The 23,768-nt window shown below is 46.2% G+C and overlaps 1 protein-coding gene across 1 annotated transcript in view; it reads right to left on the bottom strand.

The window, feature by feature from the left end:
* HTRA1 (HtrA serine peptidase 1) overlaps positions 1-23,768 on the bottom strand; it is a 32,883-nt gene that overhangs the window by 7,932 nt on the left and 1,183 nt on the right. Inside the window, exons 3-7 of the mRNA XM_083149198.1 lie at positions 23,019-23,118; positions 19,108-19,315; positions 14,805-14,999; positions 10,545-10,577; positions 8,725-8,839 (exon numbers count right to left, since the gene is read on the bottom strand). Coding sequence (XP_083005324.1) covers positions 8,725-8,839; positions 10,545-10,577; positions 14,805-14,999; positions 19,108-19,315; positions 23,019-23,118 — 651 coding nt within the window. The remainder of the gene's footprint in view (positions 1-8,724; positions 8,840-10,544; positions 10,578-14,804; positions 15,000-19,107; positions 19,316-23,018; positions 23,119-23,768) is intronic.

Below are 23,768 nucleotides of genomic sequence, written 5' to 3'. Positions count from 1 at the left end.
ACTACTGCTGGCGTTATGTGTATAAGTATGTAAGTCCATTCTGCTGCTAAGGGGCGTGGGAAGGGATGCTATATGGCTGTAACAACGGACAGCCACTTTCAGCATAAGAGGTTGGCGGGCTGTCAGCGCAGTGGGGGACTGGATGTGGCTGGAAGAGCTGACACGCTGCTCAACTCAAAGCAGCGTTTCAGCTGATCCAGCCACATCCAGTCCCCCACCTCGCAGACAGCTCGCTCACCTACTCTGGTGAGCGGTGTATCAATGGCATATGTATAATGGGCATTACGGTGTGTGGCATATGTATAATGGAGCATCACGGTGTGTGACATATGTATAATGGGCATCATGTGTGTGACATATGTATAATGAACATCACGGTGTGTGGCATATGTATAATGGAGCCTCACGGTGTGTGACATATGTATAATGGGCATCATGTGTGTGACATATGTATAATGAACATCACGGTGTGTGGTATATGTATAATGGGCATCACGGTGTGTGACATATGTATAATGAGCATCGCGGTGCGTGACATATGTATAATGGGCATCACGGTGTGTGACATATGTATAATGGGCATCATGTGTGTGACATATGTATAATGAACATCACGGTGTGTGGCATATGTATAATGGAGCCTCACGGTGTGTGACATATGTATAATGGGCATCATGTGTGTGACATATGTATAATGAACATCACGGTGTGTGGTATATGTATAATGGGCATCACGGTGTGTGGCATATGTATAATGGAGCATCATGGTGTGTGGCATATGTATAATGGGCATCATGTGTGTGGCATATGTATAATGGAGCATCATGGTGTGTAACATATGTATAATGGGCATCACGGTGTGGGGCATATGTATAATGGGCATCACGGTGTGTGGCATATGTATAATGGAGCATCACAGTGTGTCGCATATGTATAATGGACATCACGGTGTGCGGCATATGTATAATGGAGCATCACGGTGTGTGACATATGTATAATGGGCATCACGGTGTGTGGCATATGTATAATGGACATCACGGTGTGTGGCATATGTATAATGGACATCACGGTGTGTGACATATGTATAATGGGCATCACGGTGTGTGGCATATGTATAATGGACATCACGGTGTGCAGCATATATATAATGGGCATCACGGTGTGTGACATATGTATAATGGGCATCACGGTGTGTGACATATGTATAATGGGCATCACGGTGTGGTATATGTATAATGGCATCACGGTGTGTGGCATATGTATAATGGAGCATCACAGTGTGTGGCATATGTATAATGGACATCACGGTGTGTGACATATGTATAATGGGCATCATGTGTGTGACATATGTATAATGAACATCACGGTGTGTGACATATGTATAATGAACATCACGGTGTGTGACATATGTATAATGGGCATCACGGTGTGTGGCATATGTATAATGGAGCATCACGGTGTGTGACATATGTATAATGGACATCACGATGTGGCATATGTATAATGGGCATCACGGTGTGTGTTATATGTATAATGGAGCATCACGGTGTGTGACATATATATAATGGGCATCACGGTGTGTGACATATGTATAATGGGCATCACGGTGTGTGACATATGTATAATGGGCATCACGGTGTGACATATGTATAATGGGCATCACGGTGTGACATATGTATAATGGGCATCACGGTGTGCGGTATATGTATAATGGACATCACGATGTGCGGCATATGTATAATGGACATCACGATGTGGCATATGTATAATGGAGCATCACGGTGTGTGACATATGTATAATGGGCATCACGGTGTGTGACATATGTATAATGGGCATCACGGTGTGTGACATATGTATAATGGGCATCACGGTGTGTGACATATGTATAATGGGCATCACGGTGTGCGGCATATGTATAATGGGCATCTCTGTGTGTGGCATATGTATAATGGGCATCACGGTGTGTGACATATGTATAATGGGCATCACGGTGTGCGACATATGTATAATGGGCATCACGGTGTGTGACATATGTATAATGGGCATCACGGTGTGTGACATGTATAATGGACATCACGGTGTGTAGCATATATATAATGGGCATCACGGTGTGTGACATATGTATAATGGGCATCACGGTGTGTGACATATGTATAATGGGCATCACGGTGTGACATATGTATAATGGGCATCACGGTGTGTGACATATGTATAATGGAGCATCACGGTGTGGCATATGTATAATGGGCATCACGGTGTGTGACATATGTATAATGGGCATCACGGTGTGCGACATATGTATAATGGAGCATCAAGGTGTGCGGCATATGTATAATGGGCATCACGGTGTGCGGCATATGTATAATGGGCATCACGGTGTGCGGCATATGTATAATGGAGCATCACGGTGTGCGACATACAGTATGTATAATGGGCATCACGGTGTGCGGCATATGTATAATGGGCATCACGGTGTGGGACATATGTACTGTATAATGGGCATCACGGTGTGTGACATATGTATAATGGGCATCACGGTGTGTGACATATGTATAATGGGCATCACGGTGTGTGGCATATGTATAATGGGCATCACGGTGTGTGGCATATGTATAATGTATATACGCCACCCTGCTTCCCCCTGCCTACCTGAATCCTCCGCAAACCCACATCCTATGCCACTCTGTGTCTCCCCTCTGTCACCCTACATCCAACGCCACCCTGCGTCCCCCCTCCCTGTATCCTCTGCCACCATGCAACCAACGCCACTGTATCCTCTACCACTTTGCGACTCCCCTCCCTGCATTCTCTGTCACTCTGCGTTCCCCCTCCTACACTGCATCCTGTGCCACCATGCCCCCTCACAATCTGCGTCCTATGCCGTGGCGTCACTAGGCAGGTGCGGGGGGTGCGACCCGCACAGGGTGTCACCAGTAAGTGGGGTGACACCAGTGGTGCAAGTATGGCAGTATGGCGTACCGGTAAAAGATATACTGCCGGTACCCCGTACCCCCATAACTAATTCCCCTAAAACTTGTAAATGCGCATGCGCGCATATGTAAGTGGCAGGGGCGTGGCTTCCGCCGCCCCGCCTCTGCTGATAGCGTTCGGAGGGGAGCGCATCTCTCCTTCCCCTCCCTGTGTGACTGTGACACAGACACCAATCAGAGCTCGCGGGCTGGCAGCCAGTCAGGAGCCAGCCCACGAGATAGAAGACGGAGGGGCAGGAGAGACAGAAGATGCGCTCCCCTCCCCAGGGAAGAAGCAAGCAGCGGCGGCAGGGGACAACAGTAAGTTGCACTGTGGGGGCATATCTGGCACTGGGGGCATATCTGGCACCGGGGCATATGTGTTGCACTGTGGGGGCATATCTGGCACTGGGACATATGTGTTGCACTGTGGGGGGCATATCTGGCACTACGACATATGTGTTGCACTGTGGGGGGCATATCTGGCACTGGGGGCATATGTGTTGCACTGTGGGGGCATATGTTTAATGGACATCACATTGTGCAGTGTAATGGGCATTACGGTGTGGGGAGCGTTGGGTAATTGCCATCACAGTGTGGGGTGTAATGGGTATCAAGGTGTGCGGCATAATGTGTAATTAGCATCACAGAATGCAGTGTATCGTGTAATTAGCATTGCGGTGTGGGGCGTAATGTGTAACTGGCATCACGTGTGCCGCATTATGTGTAATTGGCATTACGTCATGTGTAATGGGTATAGTTTGCTAAAATGTGCAATCTGCAGGTACACAGTACAATCATGGTACAGACCACGCCCCCTTCTGATAGGCCACACCCCCAATTTTTCGGCACGCCTCCGGCGCGTACAAGCATCCATTCTCTGTCTTCCAGAAAGTTGGCGGGGGGGGGGGGGAAGGGGTGACACCATGAGTTCCTACACCGGGTGACACCAACCCTAGTGACGCCACTGGTCCTATGCCACCCTGCATACGTCCTCCCTCCCTTCGTCCTCAGCCACCCTGCATCTCCCCTCCCATCATTTTACACCACCCTGCGTCCCCCCTCCCATGCGCCTATTCTGTAGCCTGAGGGGCTGGGGACACAGCAAGCAGCTCGGAGAGCAACTAGCCATGCCCCCACAGCAGCGAAAATGGGGTGTGGCCTCGTTGAAATAGGCCACACCCCCATAATGCTACACACACCCCCATTAGGGCTGCTTCAAGATATTTCCCGGGCTGGTTTTAATTCCCAATCCGCCCCTGGTGGCATATGGTCATATATGCACATTTATAATTAGTCATCAGGGTGTCATGGATTCTGGAAATATCCACGTAGATATGCCTGTCACTGTGAATAATCAGATCTATAAAACTAAACAGATCTATAGCTCAATGTCCGTGCACATGAACATCAAAACAACCCGACAGAACTACTAGTATTGATGTCATATAGAGGTCACAATATTTGCGTCAGCTAATTGGAAAGTGTTTCCAGGGGGGGCCTGGGCCATGACTGTGCCTATCGCTAATTATTATTAATTATAATTATTGTAGCAAGGGTGCTTATAATTGCATCTGCACAATGTTACAATCAGGGTAAAATATCTGTGTGGTCTATGAGACGGTAATTAGGTGCAAGAGATTCGCAGGAGGGATATTTTGCATATACAAAGAAGGTGTCTTTGGCGCTAGGAATTATAGTAGTGTAATGTGTCACCCTGTAGCCACCATGCTGGTGGGATGCCAACCTCCAAATATTAGCACAGACAAAAGAAAAAAAGCGCGGGGCGCTCAAAGGTACATAACAAATACAACATTTTTTATTATTATTTAATAGACATACACACATAAAACATTACATGTAATCTAAAAATATGCACACACTTAATACATATACCATTTGGTCCTCAATAGTTTAAAAGGTCGCTTATTTTATTCAAAAGATGTTTAAGATCTCTTTTGGGGAACAGTAAACTGCCAATTTGGAAGCTGGTTAATAGCTCAGTTTCAAGTTCAGCTAAATTAAATGGCAATAGTCTTTCAGAGTCATCCGGTATATAATGCTGCTTTCCCACTGCCTACACGGGTAAAGACCCGTTTTTTTTAAACGGGTCTTTAAACGGGTAAGAGCCATAAAGACTCTTTCCCACTGCAGCTTTTAAACGGTAAATTACCGTTTAAAAGCTGTTTTTGTCACATTCACACTTACCCGTTTAAAAACCCGTTTAAGCAGTGTAAAGATAGGGGGGGGGGGGGAGAATTTAAAAAAAAAAACGGCGTGGGGTCCCCCCCACTGCCGTAACCAGCACCAGGCTGAAAGAGCCGGGGCTGGTAATAAAAAATCAGGAAACCCGACAAATAGGGGTTCCCTGATTTTTTACAACCAGCCCCAGGCTCCAGGTCCGGGGCTGGTTCCCAAAATACGGGGGACAAAATGACTAGGGGTCCCCCGTATTTTAAGAACCAGCCCCAGGCACAACCAGCCAGCAGGGTAATGCCACAGCCGGGGGACACTTATGATATAAGTTCCCGCGGCCAAAGCATTAACCCTACCGACCAGTCAGCCTGGCCAGGGGCCCTGGGGGAGTGGGGACCCCCCCAATAAAGGGGTCCCCCCCCTCCAGGACTTACCTGACCAGGCTGAAGCCTGGTGCTGTCCCCGGTGACCCTGGAGCGGTGGTCACCGGGCTGATGGTATTGTGTAAAAAATAGAATAAAAACCATTGTCTTTTACTGGTGAACTATGAGTCCCAGCAAGCCTCCCCCGCAAGCTGGGACTTGGAGAACCACAAGTCCCAGCCTGCGGGGCATTAAAGGGCCCGCTGGGTCTTGTAGTTCCACAGTAAAAGAAAGAGTTAAATAAACACACTGACACACGTGAAAAATAAAAGTTTAATACATACATAACACATACATACTGATACTTACCTATCTTGAGCCCGTAGGTAGCCCTGGTCCTGATGTCCTGGTCCGTGTCGGCGTCTGTATCCAGTCGGCATCCCTGTCGGCGACGGCGTCGGCGGTCCGGAGTCCGAAGAAATCCATTTGGGAAGCTGTGGAAGGAAATCCTACTCACCTGTCCCAGCGCGACGTAGTCCAGGTAAGGTCTTTGCAAAAAAAACAAACCGAACACCCGATCCAAGCGGACAGCTGAGAGACGCACGGTGTGTTTACATCGTGCGGCTCCGCCCCCGAATGCCGCTATTGGCCGCCTTGCGGCCTAGCGGCCAATCAGGAGCCGCTAGGCCGCAAGGCGGCCAATAGCGGCATTCGGGGGCGGAGCCGCACGATGTAAACACACCGTGCGTCTCTCAGCTGTCCGCTTGGATCGGGTGTTCGGTTTGTTTTTTTTGCAAAGACCTTACCTGGACTACGTCGCGCTGGGACAGGTGAGTAGGATTTCCTTCCACAGCTTCCCAAATGGATTTCTTCGGACTCCGGACCGCCGACGCCGTCGCCGACAGGGATGCCGACTGGATACAGACGCCGACACGGACCAGGACATCAGGACCAGGGCTACCTACGGGCTCAAGATAGGTAAGTATCAGTATGTATGTGTTATGTATGTATTAAACTTTTATTTTTCACGTGTGTCAGTGTGTTTATTTAACTCTTTCTTTTACTGTGGAACTACAAGACCCAGCGGGCCCTTTAATGCCCCGCAGGCTGGGACTTGTGGTTCTCCAAGTCCCAGCTTGCGGGGGAGGCTTGCTGGGACTCATAGTTCACCAGTAAAAGACAATGGTTTTTATTCTATTTTTTACACAATACCATCAGCCCGGTGACCACCGCTCCAGGGTCACCGGGGACAGCACCAGGCTTCAGCCTGGTCAGGTAAGTCCTGGAGGGGGGGGACCCCTTTATTGGGGGGGTCCCCACTCCCCCAGGGCCCCTGGCCAGGCTGACTGGTCGGTAGGGTTAATGCTTTGGCCGCGGGAACTTATATCATAAGTGTCCCCCGGCTGTGGCATTACCCTGCTGGCTGGTTGTGCCTGGGGCTGGTTCTTAAAATACGGGGGACCCCTAGTCATTTTGTCCCCCGTATTTTGGGAACCAGCCCCGGACCTGGAGCCTGGGGCTGGTTGTAAAAAATCAGGGAACCCCTATTTGTCGGGTTTCCTGATTTTTTATTACCAGCCCCGGCTCCTTCAGCCTGGTGCTGGTTTCGGCAGTGGGGGGGGACCCCATGCCGGTTTTTTTTTTAACGGGTAAAGGGCTACCCCTTTCCCACTGCCGAAAAAACGGCTATTACACGGTAAAAACACTGCTTTTTACACGGGTAACAAAAACCGGTATTTGTTACCCGTGTAAAGCAACCTGGAGCTTTCCCACTGCAGCTCTAGCCGTTTAAAAAGGCTAAAAAAACGGCATTTACACGTGTAAAGCCTGCAGTGGGAAAGGGGTATAAGTAAATGTAAGTAAATGTTTTGCCAAACAATTGGATTGCAACAATGTATCTGTAAAAACTTGGAAACAATTATATTACTTCCAATGTTCGGAGTTCAAAGCCAGTTCTTGAGCGGCATCAGTATCCACTGTTTGAAGTAACAATCAGCTCCTGTAACACCATATACTGGATGACTCTCACTTTCTGAAACTATTGCCATTTAATTTAGCTGAACTTGAAACTGAGCTATTAACCGGCTTCCAAAATGGCAATTTACTGTTCCCCAAAAGGGGTCTTAAACATATTTTGAATAAAATAAGGGACCTTTTAAACTATTGAGGACCAAATGGTATATGTATTCACTGTGTGCATATTTTTAGATTACATGTAATGTTTTATGTGTGTATGTCTATTAAATAAAAAACTTTATATTTGTTGTGTACCTTTGAGCGCCCCACAATTTTTTTTTTTTTTTCTGGGATATTTTGCATGGAGACCTTTTAAGTGGTCCCCTACGCTCTGGTATATAACTAACCACTTGGGGAATTAAAGCAAAAAAATAGATTGGGTGGGATGTGATGTCGCCCAAGTTCCGTGGACAGGCTGTATGTATTTTTTAAAGGGGCAATCACTTATAAGGCAAAACCATGCCTTGTTAGTGATTGCCCCTTTAAAAAAAAACATCCTGTACGGCAGCGGAACTCAGGCGGCTTTACATCCCATCCTTAGCTCCAATACTAATTGGCTGTGTCCTGCAATGTCTTTTTTAACCACTTAGCTGGTGAGCTTTTTTTTTTACAAAACTTTATTAAACATTGTAATGTTATTATAATTTTTATTAGGTGTATAATTTCTATTTAAAAAACGTATTTAAAAAGCAATATGTCTAGCCATTACATACAGTAGCACTCTTTTGACATGTCTAGCAGATCTTTTAAGTATCTCATATGAATGTGCCAGTTGCTAAGCCATCGAGAGAGAGAGAAAGTGAACAGAGATAAAGTACCAGCCAATCAGCTCATAACTGCCATCTTCCTTAATGGGTTTGAAAAATGACAGCTAGTAAGGTTACACATGAGTGAATAAAGGATCAATTAGTACTCTCAAAGCTGTGTGTGTGTGGGGGGGGGTTTGTCATCATTTATGCAGGATGTGTTTGTGCAGCGCTGGGTCTGATTCAGCGGTTTGGCAGGAGAGTCAGGTGACTGGGTCACCACCTGGGTGTGCTTCCTTGTGACTCTGTGCAGTGTGGTTACACTCATTTCCCTTCAAACCTCTGTCTGTAAGCTGTGTGCTGGCATTATCTATGAGTGAAGGCCTCTACACACTACAAGCCTGCAAATGTAAGAACAGAAAGGACACAGTTACCTGCAGACTGTCTGCTGTGTGACTCTGCAAGGAACTTGCGGACTTTATCGGATGGAATAGCAAAGGAGATGCCAGCGGTAACTTTCAGGGTGTTTATTCCAATCACTTCCCCGTCCTGTGGTACACAAACAGAAATACTACTCTGCATGGCTGGAAGTGTTGTTTGTCCACTAAGCAAGCGTTAACATGAATGCTACAGTGACGAGGGAGGAGGGGGTTTACAGGAAATCACATAAAATTGCACCTCCCATATTATACTGCTATAAATTGTCATTTTGCACACTTAGGCCCTTATTCTGATTGAGTCGGATGGCTGCGTGTGCGGTCGGACGGCCGATGTTTGGTGTTGGCGCATATGCAGAGGCATTTCTGCGCATGTGCGAACGCCTCGCACGTCCGAACACGGCGTGAGTTCTGTGCAGAAAACGATCTGTCGGAACCATCCGAGCAGGGGGTGGAGAGGGGCGTGACGGGATGTTTGGGCTCATTACCATATGCGTACGCCCAGCGTTCCCATGAAAATGCTGGGCGTATAAATGGTAATCCGGCCCTGACGCACGTGTGTGTGTGGGGGGGGGGTGGCGGACAGCTGACATAGCCGGATGTCAGCTGCCCGCCCATATCCTTGCTTTCATACGGAAAAATGTCCGAGTGGTCTGGAGCCCTCGGTGCTGCCTGACCGCTTAGTCCATCATTCGATGGTCGGCGACCATCGGAGAATGGGGGAGGTTCCCACAGATGGGGGAGGTGTTCGCATGAAACATCCACTCACGGTCCGTTTCCCCGGCGTCTTACCACATTCGGACGGTGTGAGCGATCCGTACTGTAGGCGGGGCTAAGAACACTCGGTGCCCATCCTAAATACGCATCCATCCGATTTAACTAGAATAAGGGCCTTAGGGCGGTATGTATTAAAATACATTGCTGCCATTCGCCGCCGCAGCGATGCTAGCGCATATGTACTAACATATGACTAGCATAGCAATGCAGTGACGGAGGCCCCCGGCGATACCTATGATGTGGTGTGCAGGGGGTCTCCGTCACATCACGGGCTTCAGCGGCTGTCCCCGGCGCCTCCTCCTCTCCCCTGCAGCCAGAAGGACATAGGTGGGAGGAGGAGTTTGATGGAGGAAGGGACTGGGTCAGCGTCTGCGGCGATAAGAAGCCCATAGGCTTCTATATGGTATCACCGAAAACGGGGGTTTTACCCCATTTTTCCCTTAGTACATCCCACCCATTATGGGGTTTATTTACTAAGATGGGACCCATCAGTAGTGAAATAAACTATTCATAAACAATTATATGTAAAAACAAAAATCCAACAATTGGGAAAAGACAAATGAGATATGTTGGATACAAAAAGGGTAACAGGAATCACATAAAGAAAGGGTTGATGGGAAGGAGAGGATTTGGGTTCTAGTCAGCACATTTGTGGAAATACACTGTTATTTTCCTTTTCTCCTTCTCTCTAAAACTCCCCGCACCCGCTAAGTTACTGGCAGTAACTGGTGCAGTTCTAATCCTAAATCATGCAGCTTTTTACCGTATCTTCCTGGAACATAGGACTTTCCCTCCACCCAAGAGACTTAAACATCCATAAATAAGTTTAGATTTATTGAACTTTTGATGTATAAAAACTGCAGGTGGTTAGTCAGCCAGTCACCGGCACCACCACCCTGTTAGTCTTGCCAACCATGCATAGTTGTCTCATGTAGTAATGAGATGCCAACCGCAAAAACCTCATGCCAGACCATATCAGTCAATGCGTTCTGACAGCATAAGCTCACACACTCCCAGTACCCGAGGGCAGAATCTCTTACCAAATTTACAAGCGGGCCTCCTGAGTTCCCGTACTGTAAGAAACAAAATGTGTCATTAGATATCTTTAGAATATTACTTTATTATTGTATAGCACAACTAATTACGCAGTACTGTACAAAGAATATTTGTCGGTCCGTTCCAGTCTATCAGGGCCAGTGTGCTCACCGGCAATGTAACCAGTGTGATTTTGCAGTGTAAATGATTGCCGCTTTAAAAAAACTGGAGATTTCTTACCAAATCTCTCACTTTCTGAAGCTCTCATCCTATTAAATTTCCCCTAAAGTTACTTGCTTTTTTTAATTTATTTTTTGCTTTACAGATGTGTATACATAAATCTGTCTACCATGTGATACAATTCGTATCATACATAGCACGTGACCTCTGTGTGACTGTACTGCCAGGTGTCTTAGTTTTTAGCCACTTTTTTATTATTAAATAGCATCTTACTTGTATAATGGAGCAACGTACAAGCAGCTCCTGCTGATTAAAATGATCTGCAGTATGTCTATAATCAGTGTGTGACTACAGCTGTATTTGCATGGATCATTACAGTGCCTTCCTGGAAAACAATAAGGTAGCATTGTGATACAGCAGCTGTCACACACTGAATATAGACATGCCACATATTGGCCCTTATTCTGGTCGGTGCGGTAATATCCGCGTGCGTTCGTGCCGCCGATGTTTTGTGTCTGCGCATGTGCAGAGGCGTCTCTGCGCATGTGCGAGCGGGGCGTACGGCCAAATCCCGCATGAAATGTGAACACTCCGAACAGGGGGTGGAGAGGGGCGTGAAGGGCTATTTGGGCTCATTACCATATGCATACGCCCCGCGTTTCATGGGCGTTCCCATGCAAACGCTGGGCGTACGTATGGTAATGCGGCCGTGACGCACGTGTAGGGGGCGGACATATGACATCGCCGGATGTCAGCTGCCCGCCCAGATCCCTGCTTTTGCACGGAAAAATGTCCGTGTGGTCTGAGGTTGCGGGAGCTGGTGGAGCACTCGGTCCTGCATTCGATGGTCTGCGACCATCGAATGATGGGGGAGGTTCCCTGAGATGGAGGAGGCGTATTCCGTGAAAAATACACGTGCGGTCCGTTCGGCCAGCTTCTTACCGCGTACGGACGGAGTTGGCGATCCGTATGGAAGGCGGGGTTTCGCACGCACGGTCCTGGCCGCATAATCGGATCCCGCCGCACCGATCAGAATAAGGGCCATTGTTTTAATTACCAGAAGCTGTTTGTGCATCATATTCACTCCTTTATGCAAATAAGAGGTTATTTAACAGAAAAAAACAAGATGCCCAGTGGTACCGAGTCAGAAAAGGGCTATGTAACGCGAAAGGAGGCGTGAACACATCTGTACTTCCAAATCAGAAATCTGTCAATCTGGTGTTCATTGCAGTATATCAGAGTGTTATATTATAGATAGCAGTGCCAAAATAGATCTTGCACACATCCTTGGATTCATACATGGTGGAGACCTGGGACCAGATGTATCAAGCTCCAATTAGTGATAAAATGGAGAGTGATAAACCACCAGCTAATCAGCTCCTAACTGCCATGTTACAGGTTGGGTGTGAAAAATGTCAGTTAGGAGCTGATTGACTGGCTGTTTATCACTCTCCACTTTATCACTTTCTGAAGCTTGATACATCTCTCCCCTGATGCACAAAATGGCCCTGACAGCACTTCTCTGCCATAATGACATATATACATGGCTTAAAGTGCCCCTAGGAGGTGGTGGAACACATTTCCCCTGCCACCAAACCCTCTCCGCCCAATAAGGCAGAGCTGAACCAGTGCCAGGATTTCCAGCACCCCAAGCAAACTGTGCCCTACCTCGCATACTATATAAAGGGACAGTGGTCTCACAAGGAAGGGGTGTACTATAGTACCCTCAATTCATATTCACAGTAGTCCACATGTAGTGCCCCTGATTCATATTACACCACTTAGTAGTGCCTTTTATATTACATGATGACACAGTTGTGCCCCTTATTCAGTTTATGCTACACAGTAGTACTCCTTTTACATCTATGCCACATAGTTGTGTCACTTATACATACTTCCCACAGAAGTATTGCCGCTTATACACACAATGCCCACAGCAGTAGTATCCCCTACACAAAATGTCCACCGTAAGTGCCCCTTATACACATATCTGCCTCTGTCCCTCAAAAAAGCATCCTTTCATCTGTGTACTCCCAGCCACCTCTCACCTTGTCTTCAGCATGCACAAACCCGGCTGCTCCTCTTAGTGGCTCACATATGCCGTGCTAGAAAAGGAAGGTGCTGGGACAGGCTTTTATGTTGGGTTTATTGTGCAGGGCTGTGGTGGACAGTGTTCCCTCTAAGCTGTGCGCTCGTGCGCGCGCACACAACTCGACGAGCGTGCGCACAGACATTACAACAGAGCGCACAAAGCAGCAGTGGTCCCCTTTTTGCAGTTGTGGACTAAATGAATGTGTGTTTCACCCATTAACTACATCATGTGCTGGGTTTTGAATGTTTAATATCATTTTGAAGTAAAGTTAACACAAATGCTGAACGTCGTTTTCTAGTTATATATAAGTGACGCACAAAAATAAAAAATTCCTTCCAAAGTTGCACAGCCAAAATATTTTGCCGCACACAGCCGTAAAATTAGAGGGAACATTGGTGGTGGAGGTCGAACTGCGTTCCCCCTACCATTAGAGGTTGTGGAACCCAGTCCCAACCCGTTCACCCCCACTTAAACCCCTGCATATGTACAACTACCCCAGTTACAATTTCAGATCTATTTGAAACATAAAGTACACTCAAGATAAGGGAAAGATGATGGAGAAGCACCAACAACACTTTTGTGAAAAATGGGCATACTTAGTTGAAGAAAGTGGTGCTCTTGCGTTATGTAAATCTGAGAAACCAGAAAATCAGAGGAATGCTAGATCTTCAGGTCAGTCAAAATTAAAAGCAGACTATAAGAAGTGTTCCAAAAAAAGTGTCCCTCCTCCAACAAGGTCATCCAGGGTCACATTTCAATGCAACACCAGTAACCTACACAGTAGAGATGTGCCTGAATTCTAGTCTTTTGGTTCTAATTTTATCATTGTGCTTTGGTTTCAGTTTTACAAAAACACCTTCACATGTTCTGGTTGGAATTATGACTTAAAATCAAAATCTTGGGTTTGGGATTCCTTGAAAATCTGGATATAAATTACATTTCAAATTAATTCTAAACGACGGGAAGATCTGAAACGGGACCCAGTTTGGGTCACCTCATGAGGACTCTGTTTGAATCTGCTAAATTCAAATGGATTCAGATTTCTAAAGAACTGAATCACACATCTATACTAAACAGTCTAGCCAGCCCAATGCTGTTGGTCTGTGCAACAATGCTAAAGCTACGCGAGTTATCCAGCCAGGAAATTCCTGCTTATTTCTGCTTACATACCATAGAAAAGTGAGGTAAATGCAGTAAGATTTTCCTCCAGATTAACTTAATATATATGCAGCCACACATGGAGCAAGCAGCAATAACAAAAGAGTAATGTGAGCCTTTGTCTCCATCCTCTACCTCTAAGCTATATCAGTTGTGTACTGGTTTGCTGCTTTGAGATGTCACAGAGCCTCCATTATTTAGCACAATGGCAGTTTCAAGTTCTGACTTTGGGGGACATGTATCAAAATAACCAATCAGCTCAGTGGCGTAACTATATATCTTGCGCCCCCCCGCCAAACTTTTTCGGCGCCCCCCCCCCATACCCATACCTGACAGCCGCATCTGCGGTCACTGTCCCGTCCAGACTCCCTCAGTCACCGCTGCGCTGCTCCAGTCTTCGCTGCGCTGCTGCCCGGCCGCATCTGCGGTCACTGTCCCGTCACTCGCTCCTGCTGATAATGAAAAGTGACTCTTAGAAAATGGCTGCCAAAACTGTCTGCAATACGGGGGCAGCCATTTTCTAAGTGTCACTTTCATTATCAGCAGGAGCCGGCGCCGGGAGCGAGTGACGGGACAGTGACCGCAGATGCGGCCGGGCAGCAGCGCAGCGGGTAACTATAGCACCGCAGCCCCCCCGGCGCCCATAGTTACTCTGCGCCTCCCCGCGACGGCGGGGGCTGCGGAGGCTTAGTTACGCCACTGAATCAGCTTCTAACTGACATTTTACAGGCTGTGTTGAAAAATAACATAAGAGGCTTGGTTGGTTGGTACTATATGAGTACTATAGTAAAAGATCTATCAGTCATCAGGAGAACATAGCTGCTGGACTACTCACATTAATAATGGCATCTGTTTGGATGTAGTCCATATCAGAATTCTTCAGACCCAGTTCCTTCCCACCACGTTGTGCAGTGCTCACAATACCGGTCGTTACTGTGTTCTGAAGGGAGAAGGGACTTCCTATAGCAATGACAAACTCTCCAGGACGAAGGTCTTCAGACCGGCCTAAAAGCAGTACAGGCAACTTAACCTGTGGAGAGAGAGATATCAAATTAAGAAAGGAGACTTAAGATAAACTTGCAATTTTATTTTAACAATTCTTAATGATTAAGCAACAATCCCACATGTTTTTTTCTACAAATACCAAGTGAAGTAGCTATTAGCTCAGTGTTTCTAAGATATCCTCCTACAAATTATTATCTTCATTCAATATTTCTCTGGAGGGAAAACAAATATGGGCAAACCGATGTTGCATTTATTTTTGGTCACCTTTTTTACATGACAGTGTAATGGTAGTCACCTTATTGGCAGCAATAATTATGAATGAGCATGAATAATGAGTATTTCTAATATGTGGACAGTGGTTTTAGCTTATTGTTTCTATAAACAGGAGCACCTTAATGTGTACATAGTGTATACACACAATGCAGGTAGCCATTTTGTCAAGTGAACATACATTCAGCCTAAACACACGATCACGGAGATTGTAAGTCTGTGATGTGAAAGTGTTATCCCAAGATTTTAGATAATAAGAACAGGGTTTTGTTTTATTTTGTCACTGTTGCTGGGGAACATTCACACTCATGAAACATTCACACATTGTTCTCATAACGGCGGACGCACCACATCACTGTCTCTGCCTTTACCAAGAACAAGCGTGCGGAGCTAGGCCAATGCTTGGGACATACAATCAATCTCCATTCTCTGTTGTCTTCAGACCAAGACAGCTGCAGATGAGTCACAGAGCTATCAAACATCTTAAAGCAGGGAGATTTAGCATCTAATCAGACACCTGGTTAGGACTAAATGCCAGTTATTTCATATATCAGTATGCGGCCGGTCAGCTTTGTAATGTCAAAGCTGATTTACGGCAGAACCACACAAGGGAAGAGCTACAGTATATCATTCACCATTTTCATGAAGTCTCTGTGCATCTTGTTCTTGCAATAACCATAAGTACTGTAAGCCAGCCATTATGTTCTGGGATTAGTCACAAATTCTAACCATCTATATTTACAAACAACCGCAGTTTGTCTATAGAAGCAGATTAACTTTTGGAACTTGTTCATCAAAATGACGTAGACTAAGGATGCCGAATCAAATTCAATAGTTTGATTCACAGCTGGCTCTATACAAGTGAATGTAAATACTACCTATATATGAACACTAGTGTGCTACCTTGTGATTGCCTCTGTGTTTATGCATGTGTGAGAGAGATGTAGTTTCACTCACTGCCAACAGATGGTAACGTTTTGGAGACACACAAACAGACACTAGACATATATATAGATGATAACTCACTATTTTTTTGTAATATCAAGAACTTTAAACCTCAAGTGTGCTAAATGCCCAGACCTCATGTGTTAAATGCCCAGACTCCCCCGAACTACCACCGCTGACAGAGACAACCCCCCAGCAGCTGCGAAAACAGCAAGAGCTGCATTCAGTGGCGCACCATTGTTCTCACAACAGTCACTTATTGTCCTCAGTAGCCCTATGATCACGAAGTAAGATGCTGCAGACACTGTAACTATAAGGATACAAAGATATAATGCTGGAGCCAATTAGTATACAGAGCAAACTGTTTACTTGCTACTTTCAAATTAGGGAGCACTCAGCTCATATATATAGATTAAAACGAGTCACGTACGTGCTAGTAAACAGAATGTATTTTGTAATTAATTACTGTCAAAATATTTTAAATTCATTAAAAAAGAAATTCTGTTTATTAGCACTTTCATAATCCAGTGTGACTGCATTTGGGATTGTAGATACAAGCTATGAACAGCCTCAGAAATGGCCATAAGGTCTACATTTGAGTCCCCTTTCCACAAACACGACATGACTGTCAGTCATTTCCCCAAAAAATCCGGTTTGCGACCCTTAAATCACATGTGCAGTGCGACTTAGACACATGCACGACTTCCCCCACTGCTGTAAACGGGAGCTGGGTCAGATGACCCGGCATACCCATTTACACTGCCCTCTACCCAGGTCCTGTCTGTGTTATACCCTGGTCAGGACCAGTGACGTGCGGTGAGATCAGTGGTTGGTGAGGCACTGCCAGCAGACTTGGTGCAGGGGAGTGGCGGGTACTACAAACATCAATGGTGCCATAGCAGCCGCATCCTGTAGTAGTAATGCCACTTCGCTCAACAGCCACAGTGGTACCCTGATATGCAGTACACAACAGTAATACACCTTATACACAGAATGCTAGCCTCACACTAATAATGTCCTTATACACATATTGCCACACAATAAAGCCCTTACACATATGGCACACCTTATTAATGCATTTTTACACATTATGCCACACTTTATTAATCCCCTAATACAAAAAATTCCCCCATACACAAACTGTTTGCTACACATTATGCTCTTTCTCACATAATGCACCTTACACATATGCCCCACATTATTTATGCTCTTATACACATAATGCCCTTATACACTGACTGTATGCCCCACATTTTTAATAGCCTGTACTCAAAATTGCCCTGTACACATATGCCCCACATTATTATTACCCTTATACACGACACATAATGCCCCATACACATATGCCCCACATTATTAATGCCCTTATGCACATGACACATTATGCCCCCCCCCCACATTATTAAATTCACATATACACATAATTCCCTTTACATATGCCTCAAATTGTTAAATACCTTTTTGCACATAATGCCCCACACAATGCTTCTTACATGTGCCCCACATTATTAAAGGCTCTTTTACACAGAATGCCCCTTATACATATCCCCCAGCCTCCACATAGTTTCAAGACCACCAATTCTCCCAGTACCTGCTGCTGAAATCCCATTTCCCGTCTGCCCAGTCCCTGCCCTGGGGCTGTCACTTACATCTCGTCTTGGCCCTCAGGCTCCGGGCACAGCTCCTGGGTTCTCCGGCTGGATGCATGTCCCCTATGTAGCGGCCCCCACTTGGTGCACACAGAAGAGGTGTCTGTGCAGTCACTGGGTGGGAAGGAGGGGGGTTGCAGAGGTCCGTGTAGTCGCCGGGTGGGTACAGACCTCTGACCCACACAGGGGGTGTGCAGACCTAAACTCTGCACAGGGGGTGTGCGGAGGTTTCATCATGCGCACGCCGGGGGGAGGTGTTTGTATCCGTGCAGCCGTCAGGAATGGGGGGGGGGGGAGTGCGCAGGTCCGTGCACCCGCCGGGTGGGAAAGGGGGGTGGGGGGATGTGCGGAGGTTTCATCATACCCACGCTGGCGGAGGGGGGAGGTGTGAGACTCCGTGCAGCTGCTGGGTGGGGAAGGGGAGGGGGATGGAGGTCTGTACCCAGTTCAGCTGGCCTGGGTTGCTTCTGCTGCGCTGACCAATCGCAGCTGCCTCTCTGACAGGTGCGTGCTTTGAAAGCATGTCCCTGTCACTGAGGCACCACTATAGGTGCCGCTTATATAGGTTTTTTAATGGGATTTTGCAGCCTGGTACTTGGCCCTGCCCCCTGCCCGCCCCGCCCCCTGCCCGCCCCTTGTTCCTTCAACCTTAACATTAAGAGCCAGAGGCACTGCTCTAGGTGCCTCCGAAATAGTAATGCAACACAGTATGGTGTCAAAATGAATAGATTAATATAAAGCAGATACTTATGACACATAATATGTGTCATAAGTTTATACTTTGTATTATTTTATTATGTTTATCACTAATGACCGGGTAGGCACTGCCTCCCCTGCCTTCCCTGACTGCACGTCCCTGGTCAGGACCTAGGTAGAAGTCCCGTATAAAGGGACAAGGGTTAACCTCTTTTACACCGCTGCTGACCCGGGTCCATGAGGGAAAAACCTGGGTTTTGGCAGCGGTGTAGAATGGGTATTAGTTTGATTACACCATGAGTGCACAAGCAGGAACATCCCTAAGACCTAGACTGTTGGGGTGCCTTGAATATCGCATTTGCAAACTACTGCACCAACAGTTTCACATATATTATCCTAGTATTCCAAAGAATGAAGTGTATCAAACATTCTAAGGAATGAAGAAGCTGACAAGTAACCCATAGCAACCAATCATCTTCAAGCTAGCATTTATCATGTGATCTATAAAATGATATGTAGAAGCTAATTGGTGGTTATGGGCAGTGTAATAGTTTGAGGCAAATATCTGAATACCTTTGGCTTGATTTTAATTAAGGCGATATCTGCTTTCTCATCCACATCTACGATTTTGGCATCATAGGTGGTTCCGTCGCTGCGCTCCACTTTTAATCTGTGCTTGTTGGTCACCACATGGGCACTTGTAAGTATCAGCCCGTCCTCTGACACAATGAAGCCAGAGCCACTGGCTGACGGCACTTCTCGCTTCCCAAAGAAGTTGAGCCTGGAGACAAGAAATGTGTTGTCAGAAGATGGGTTTCAGCACTGAGGCAAGAACATGATGAGGACGAGCAAAAGATACAGACATCAACACAAATCTTGGCTTAAATCTCTGTAGTCAGTTACAATTGAAAATAAATAAATTAAAAAAAGTAAAAGCCATAAAGTATCATCTACAAGTGGAACTCTACCTTAACTGTGTTTTGTTACTTCAAATGTATTATGTGTGTGCATTCATACTATACATCTGTAGCAATAGTAAATAAATGCATTTTTTGTGTTTTGTTCATGATTGGTCTGGATTACATTTGCATGACACAGACTTCCGATTGTCATGTTGTTCATGTGTGAGTACTAATAAAGATTTATTTTGATATTTCCCTTGAGGCGCAGTTTCTTAAACTCTGTCATTCCAGTCCTGGTCTTCAAGATATACATGCTTGAGTACAAATGGTTATATTAAATTGTCTGAGGTACTTTGTGCTCAAGCATTGATATACTTAAATCATGGATTATAATGGCAGAGTTCGGGAAACTGCCTTTTTAGCTTTCCAGATGAGGTAAATCTGTCTACTCAAGGACTGAATGCTAGGTCAATAGTAATTCCGACAACCCCATAATGTCGACCTGTATTAGATTGGCAGGGACAGAGTGTTGAAAAAATAAAAGTAGGACAGTAGTACAACTGGTACAGAAGCTCAACAGGGTCAAAAAGTTGATATGAGTATGGTCAACACAGAAATGTTCAAAACATTTTTTTTGGGTGTCACTTTGTATATATGTGACCACAATCAGTGGAAACGTTTACTCCCCCGCTTTGCTCACCATGTTTTGGGTAGGTTGACCAGTTGTGGTTCATGTGGTTACTAGTAAATAAAAGTTGGGAAAACATGTGGGAAAAAAACGGAAGTAAAAAAAAAACTGTCAACCATTTGTACCATGATGCATGTTGATTGTTGACCATTTATGGGTCCACCTAGACACTGTCGAAACCCTGAGTTCAATACAACACTAAGGGCCAAATGTAATATGGTGAGAGAATCGGAATGTGAGAGAAGTTGGGAGAGTTTTTCCATTTTTTTAAAGCAGCAATCATTTACACTGAAAAAAAAACAGGTTGATTTTGCCATTTAAAAGAAATGGGGAAACTCTCCTAAAATTTATCACTTTCTGATTCTCTTAAGGTGTATACACACTGTACAATTTTTTGGACCAATTTCGTTGAGACATGTCCCTTTAACCTAGTTTCCTGGACGAAAGATGTTGACAAAATATATTGACGAAAGACGAAAGATCTAGCTACAGTTTATAGGCTATTTTTTGAAAGATATCCAAATTGAGCTGCATGCACAATCTTGATGAACCACTGCCGGGTATGCGCATCATCATTAGTTGTTCGTCACAGTCATACTGAAATATATCTTGACCAATTTCATTCAGAATGGCCGAGATTAACGAAATTGGTCAAAAAAAATTGTACAGTGTGTATGCACCTTCACACCCTATTACATTTGGCCCTAAAAGTGCTTTGAATAATCCAGGTGACATTCCTAGAGGAAGTGCCTCATTGTCAAGCACTAAAATCAAATAGAGGTCTGTTACTCGTTCCCTGTGGTCATGGGTCAATTATCTACTGTACTGTACATGAAGGATAAAGAGAGGGATGAATTGTAGACCATAAAACTATTCATTCCCAAAGTGTTTCTCTGGTAACAATTAAATCCTTGTGCCAGATTCGAATAAAACAAAGTTGGAAGGGTTTTCGCTGATGAGAGGATTCATCATAGGCGCGGCTTGGAGCAAGTGTCCTAGAGCTGGACCCCGTACACCACAGTGCAGAGTGCATGGTGGGAGTGATTCATCCCATAATCAGCAATGGTCAGCTGTATCATTGTCTTATCTGGTAGGTTATAAGTGTTACTAAAACAGGCACTTTACAGAGAACAAATGAAGTTATATTTGTACTACGAGGGAGACTGAAAGGAGAAGTAGGGGTGGGAGGGGGGAAGCAAAGAGATACAAGGAAAAGGGGGGGGGGGCAGGGAAAGGGAAAGTTAGAGAGAGAGAGAGACCAGTGGGAGAGAAAAAAAAGGGCTTCTGGGAGATAGTAAGTAGGGGAAAGGTTTAGAGGGTGAGATATTGAGGTGGAGAGAAGTAAAGAAGAAAGGAGCAGAGAGGGGGAGAGAGGCAGGAGAAGAAAGGTGTGGAGAGTGGCTAAGGAGGAACATTAGAAGCAGTGGCAGCTAAGGATGCCAATCCCGGGCCTCCCTAATGGATTTTTAAAAAGCTCTGCACCCAAAAAACACACACACACCCATGCACACCAGCGGCCCTGCAAATTTACTTACTTATACCCCTTTCACACCAGCCTAAATTCCCGGGTTGAGTCCGGGAACAACCCAGTACTAGCGCTGGTGTGGTGCGCTAATTTGCAGGCAATCCAACCCTGCTAGGCAGCAGGGTTGTTCCCGAGTTCAACCCGGGGACCTGGCTGGTGTGTATGGGGTAGGGTATATTTACCCGGGTTGCTGGTCCTCTGTGTCCTGTCCGGCCGGGAATTGACGCAGGCGGCGGGCGCAAATGATGGGACAGGCGGTGGATGATGACGCAGCTTTCCAGCGGCAGTGAGGGCGCCGGAGAGCTGCGTCATCTTCATCCGCCACCTGTCCCGTCATTTGTGCCGCCATCTGTGTGGATCCCCGGCCTGCGCATAGGACCAACAACTGGGGTGAGTATACTCACCACCTCCTGCCCACCTCCGCCGCCATCCCGCCGGCTGCCCGACGCCATCCTGCCGACTGCCCATCTCCTCCCCACCTCCTGCCGGCCTCCTTCCCGTCCCCTTCACACACCAGAAAATGCAGGGACTTTTCTGGTGTGAATGGGTCCAAACACGGGAATGTCCCTGCTTGTCCCGGGAACTGAATTCCTGGGTTTTTCCCTGCATTTCTGGTGTGAAAGGGGTATTAAGGTGTGGCTGGGAGCAGGGTACACGGCAGCGATATGGCCCCAAAACTGCCAGGATTGGTCACCCTAGTGGCGGCTGTATGTATGTAATATATGTGCTGGCTGGGTCCCCTATGATCGGCAGCGCTGTATGTATCAGACGTAGACCCGTACCCAGGACTCAGCATAAGGCATCACACTCCTTTTAAGCCCCCCCCCCCCAGACTCCCATTGACTAGTGTCAAAGGAGTCTGGGGGTGGTCTTACAGGGAGTGTGACGCCTTACATGCTGAGAGTCTTGGGCTGCACTTTGCCTGATACAGATCCCTGGGGCAACTAGCCAACACACATATTACATACATATGTAACTACATGCATGTATATATGTGCTAAGAGAGAGAGGAGGGGGGATAGACTCAGTGAGAGAGAGGGGATAGAGTCACTAGGTCAACCCCATTTAGGTCAACATGCATTTGGTCGACCACTGAAAGTCGACACCTGAAATATGTCAACATGGCTAAGGTTGACAGGGATGGAAGGTCGACAAGCATAGGTGAGCTGGAAAACGTGAACAGTTGGTAGCTCTCGAGGACTGGAGTTGGCTACCACTGCTCTATGTGTATGCTGTGTATGCCAACTAACAGATCTAACGCTAACGCGTTCCTTATGGTACTAAAAGGAAAACATCCTGAAGTCATTGGAGGTTAGTACATCCCTTGTGAGCCATGTTATACACAGTACATAACAGTGCATTGATTTACATGCGAAACATCTCGATATGCACAACAGCTGGGGCAATCTTCTCCACCACATCGGCAATGAAGTTGTACTTGAAGCGGGGGCTATCTGGGTCCGCCTGGCCTATAACAGAGAAAGGCATTATCAGTGCACTTTGCCTTGGTCTAGTACACTTAGCTGCATGTGAATACATTGGTCACAGTATAAGAGGACTTCAAAATGTAGGGATACGGTCACAAGGTCTACAAGCATTAGGTCGACACCACTAGTCAACATGCATGAAGGTCGCAATGACTAAAGGTCGACATGCAGGAAGGTCGACATGGTTAGGTAGACATGGCGAGCGCAGCGAGTCATACGGGGGAACCCGGTGCTATGATTCAGTGTCCATGTCGACTGTGTCGACATTCGGGACAAAAAAAGTGAAAAACCACATGTCAACATTTTGACTATCGACATTCCCCATGTCGTCATATTGCTTGTGTCGACGTAATGACTCAGTCGACCTTCCTGCATGTCGACATTCAGTCATGTCGCTTTTCCTGCATGTCGACCTAGTTGCTGTCTATCCTACGATCCATACCCAAAATGTAGTGTCCAGGTAGCAAACAATGCTGGAGCTTAAGGAGTAAATATAGACTACAAACTCTGTGTGGTATATTCAGGGCCACATTAACAGGGGGAGAGAACAGTTCCTGGAACAGACTTCCTTCAAAACTGCAGCTGTATATTGGTGCAGCCAAAATATAAACAGCTTTGAACACAGATCAATG

This window comes from Crinia signifera, chromosome 6 (genome assembly GCF_055691185.1).
Source record: "Crinia signifera chromosome 6, ASM5569118v1, whole genome shotgun sequence".
Taxonomy (NCBI): domain Eukaryota; kingdom Metazoa; phylum Chordata; class Amphibia; order Anura; family Myobatrachidae; genus Crinia; species Crinia signifera.
This window is presented reverse-complemented; position numbering and strand designations above follow the sequence as displayed.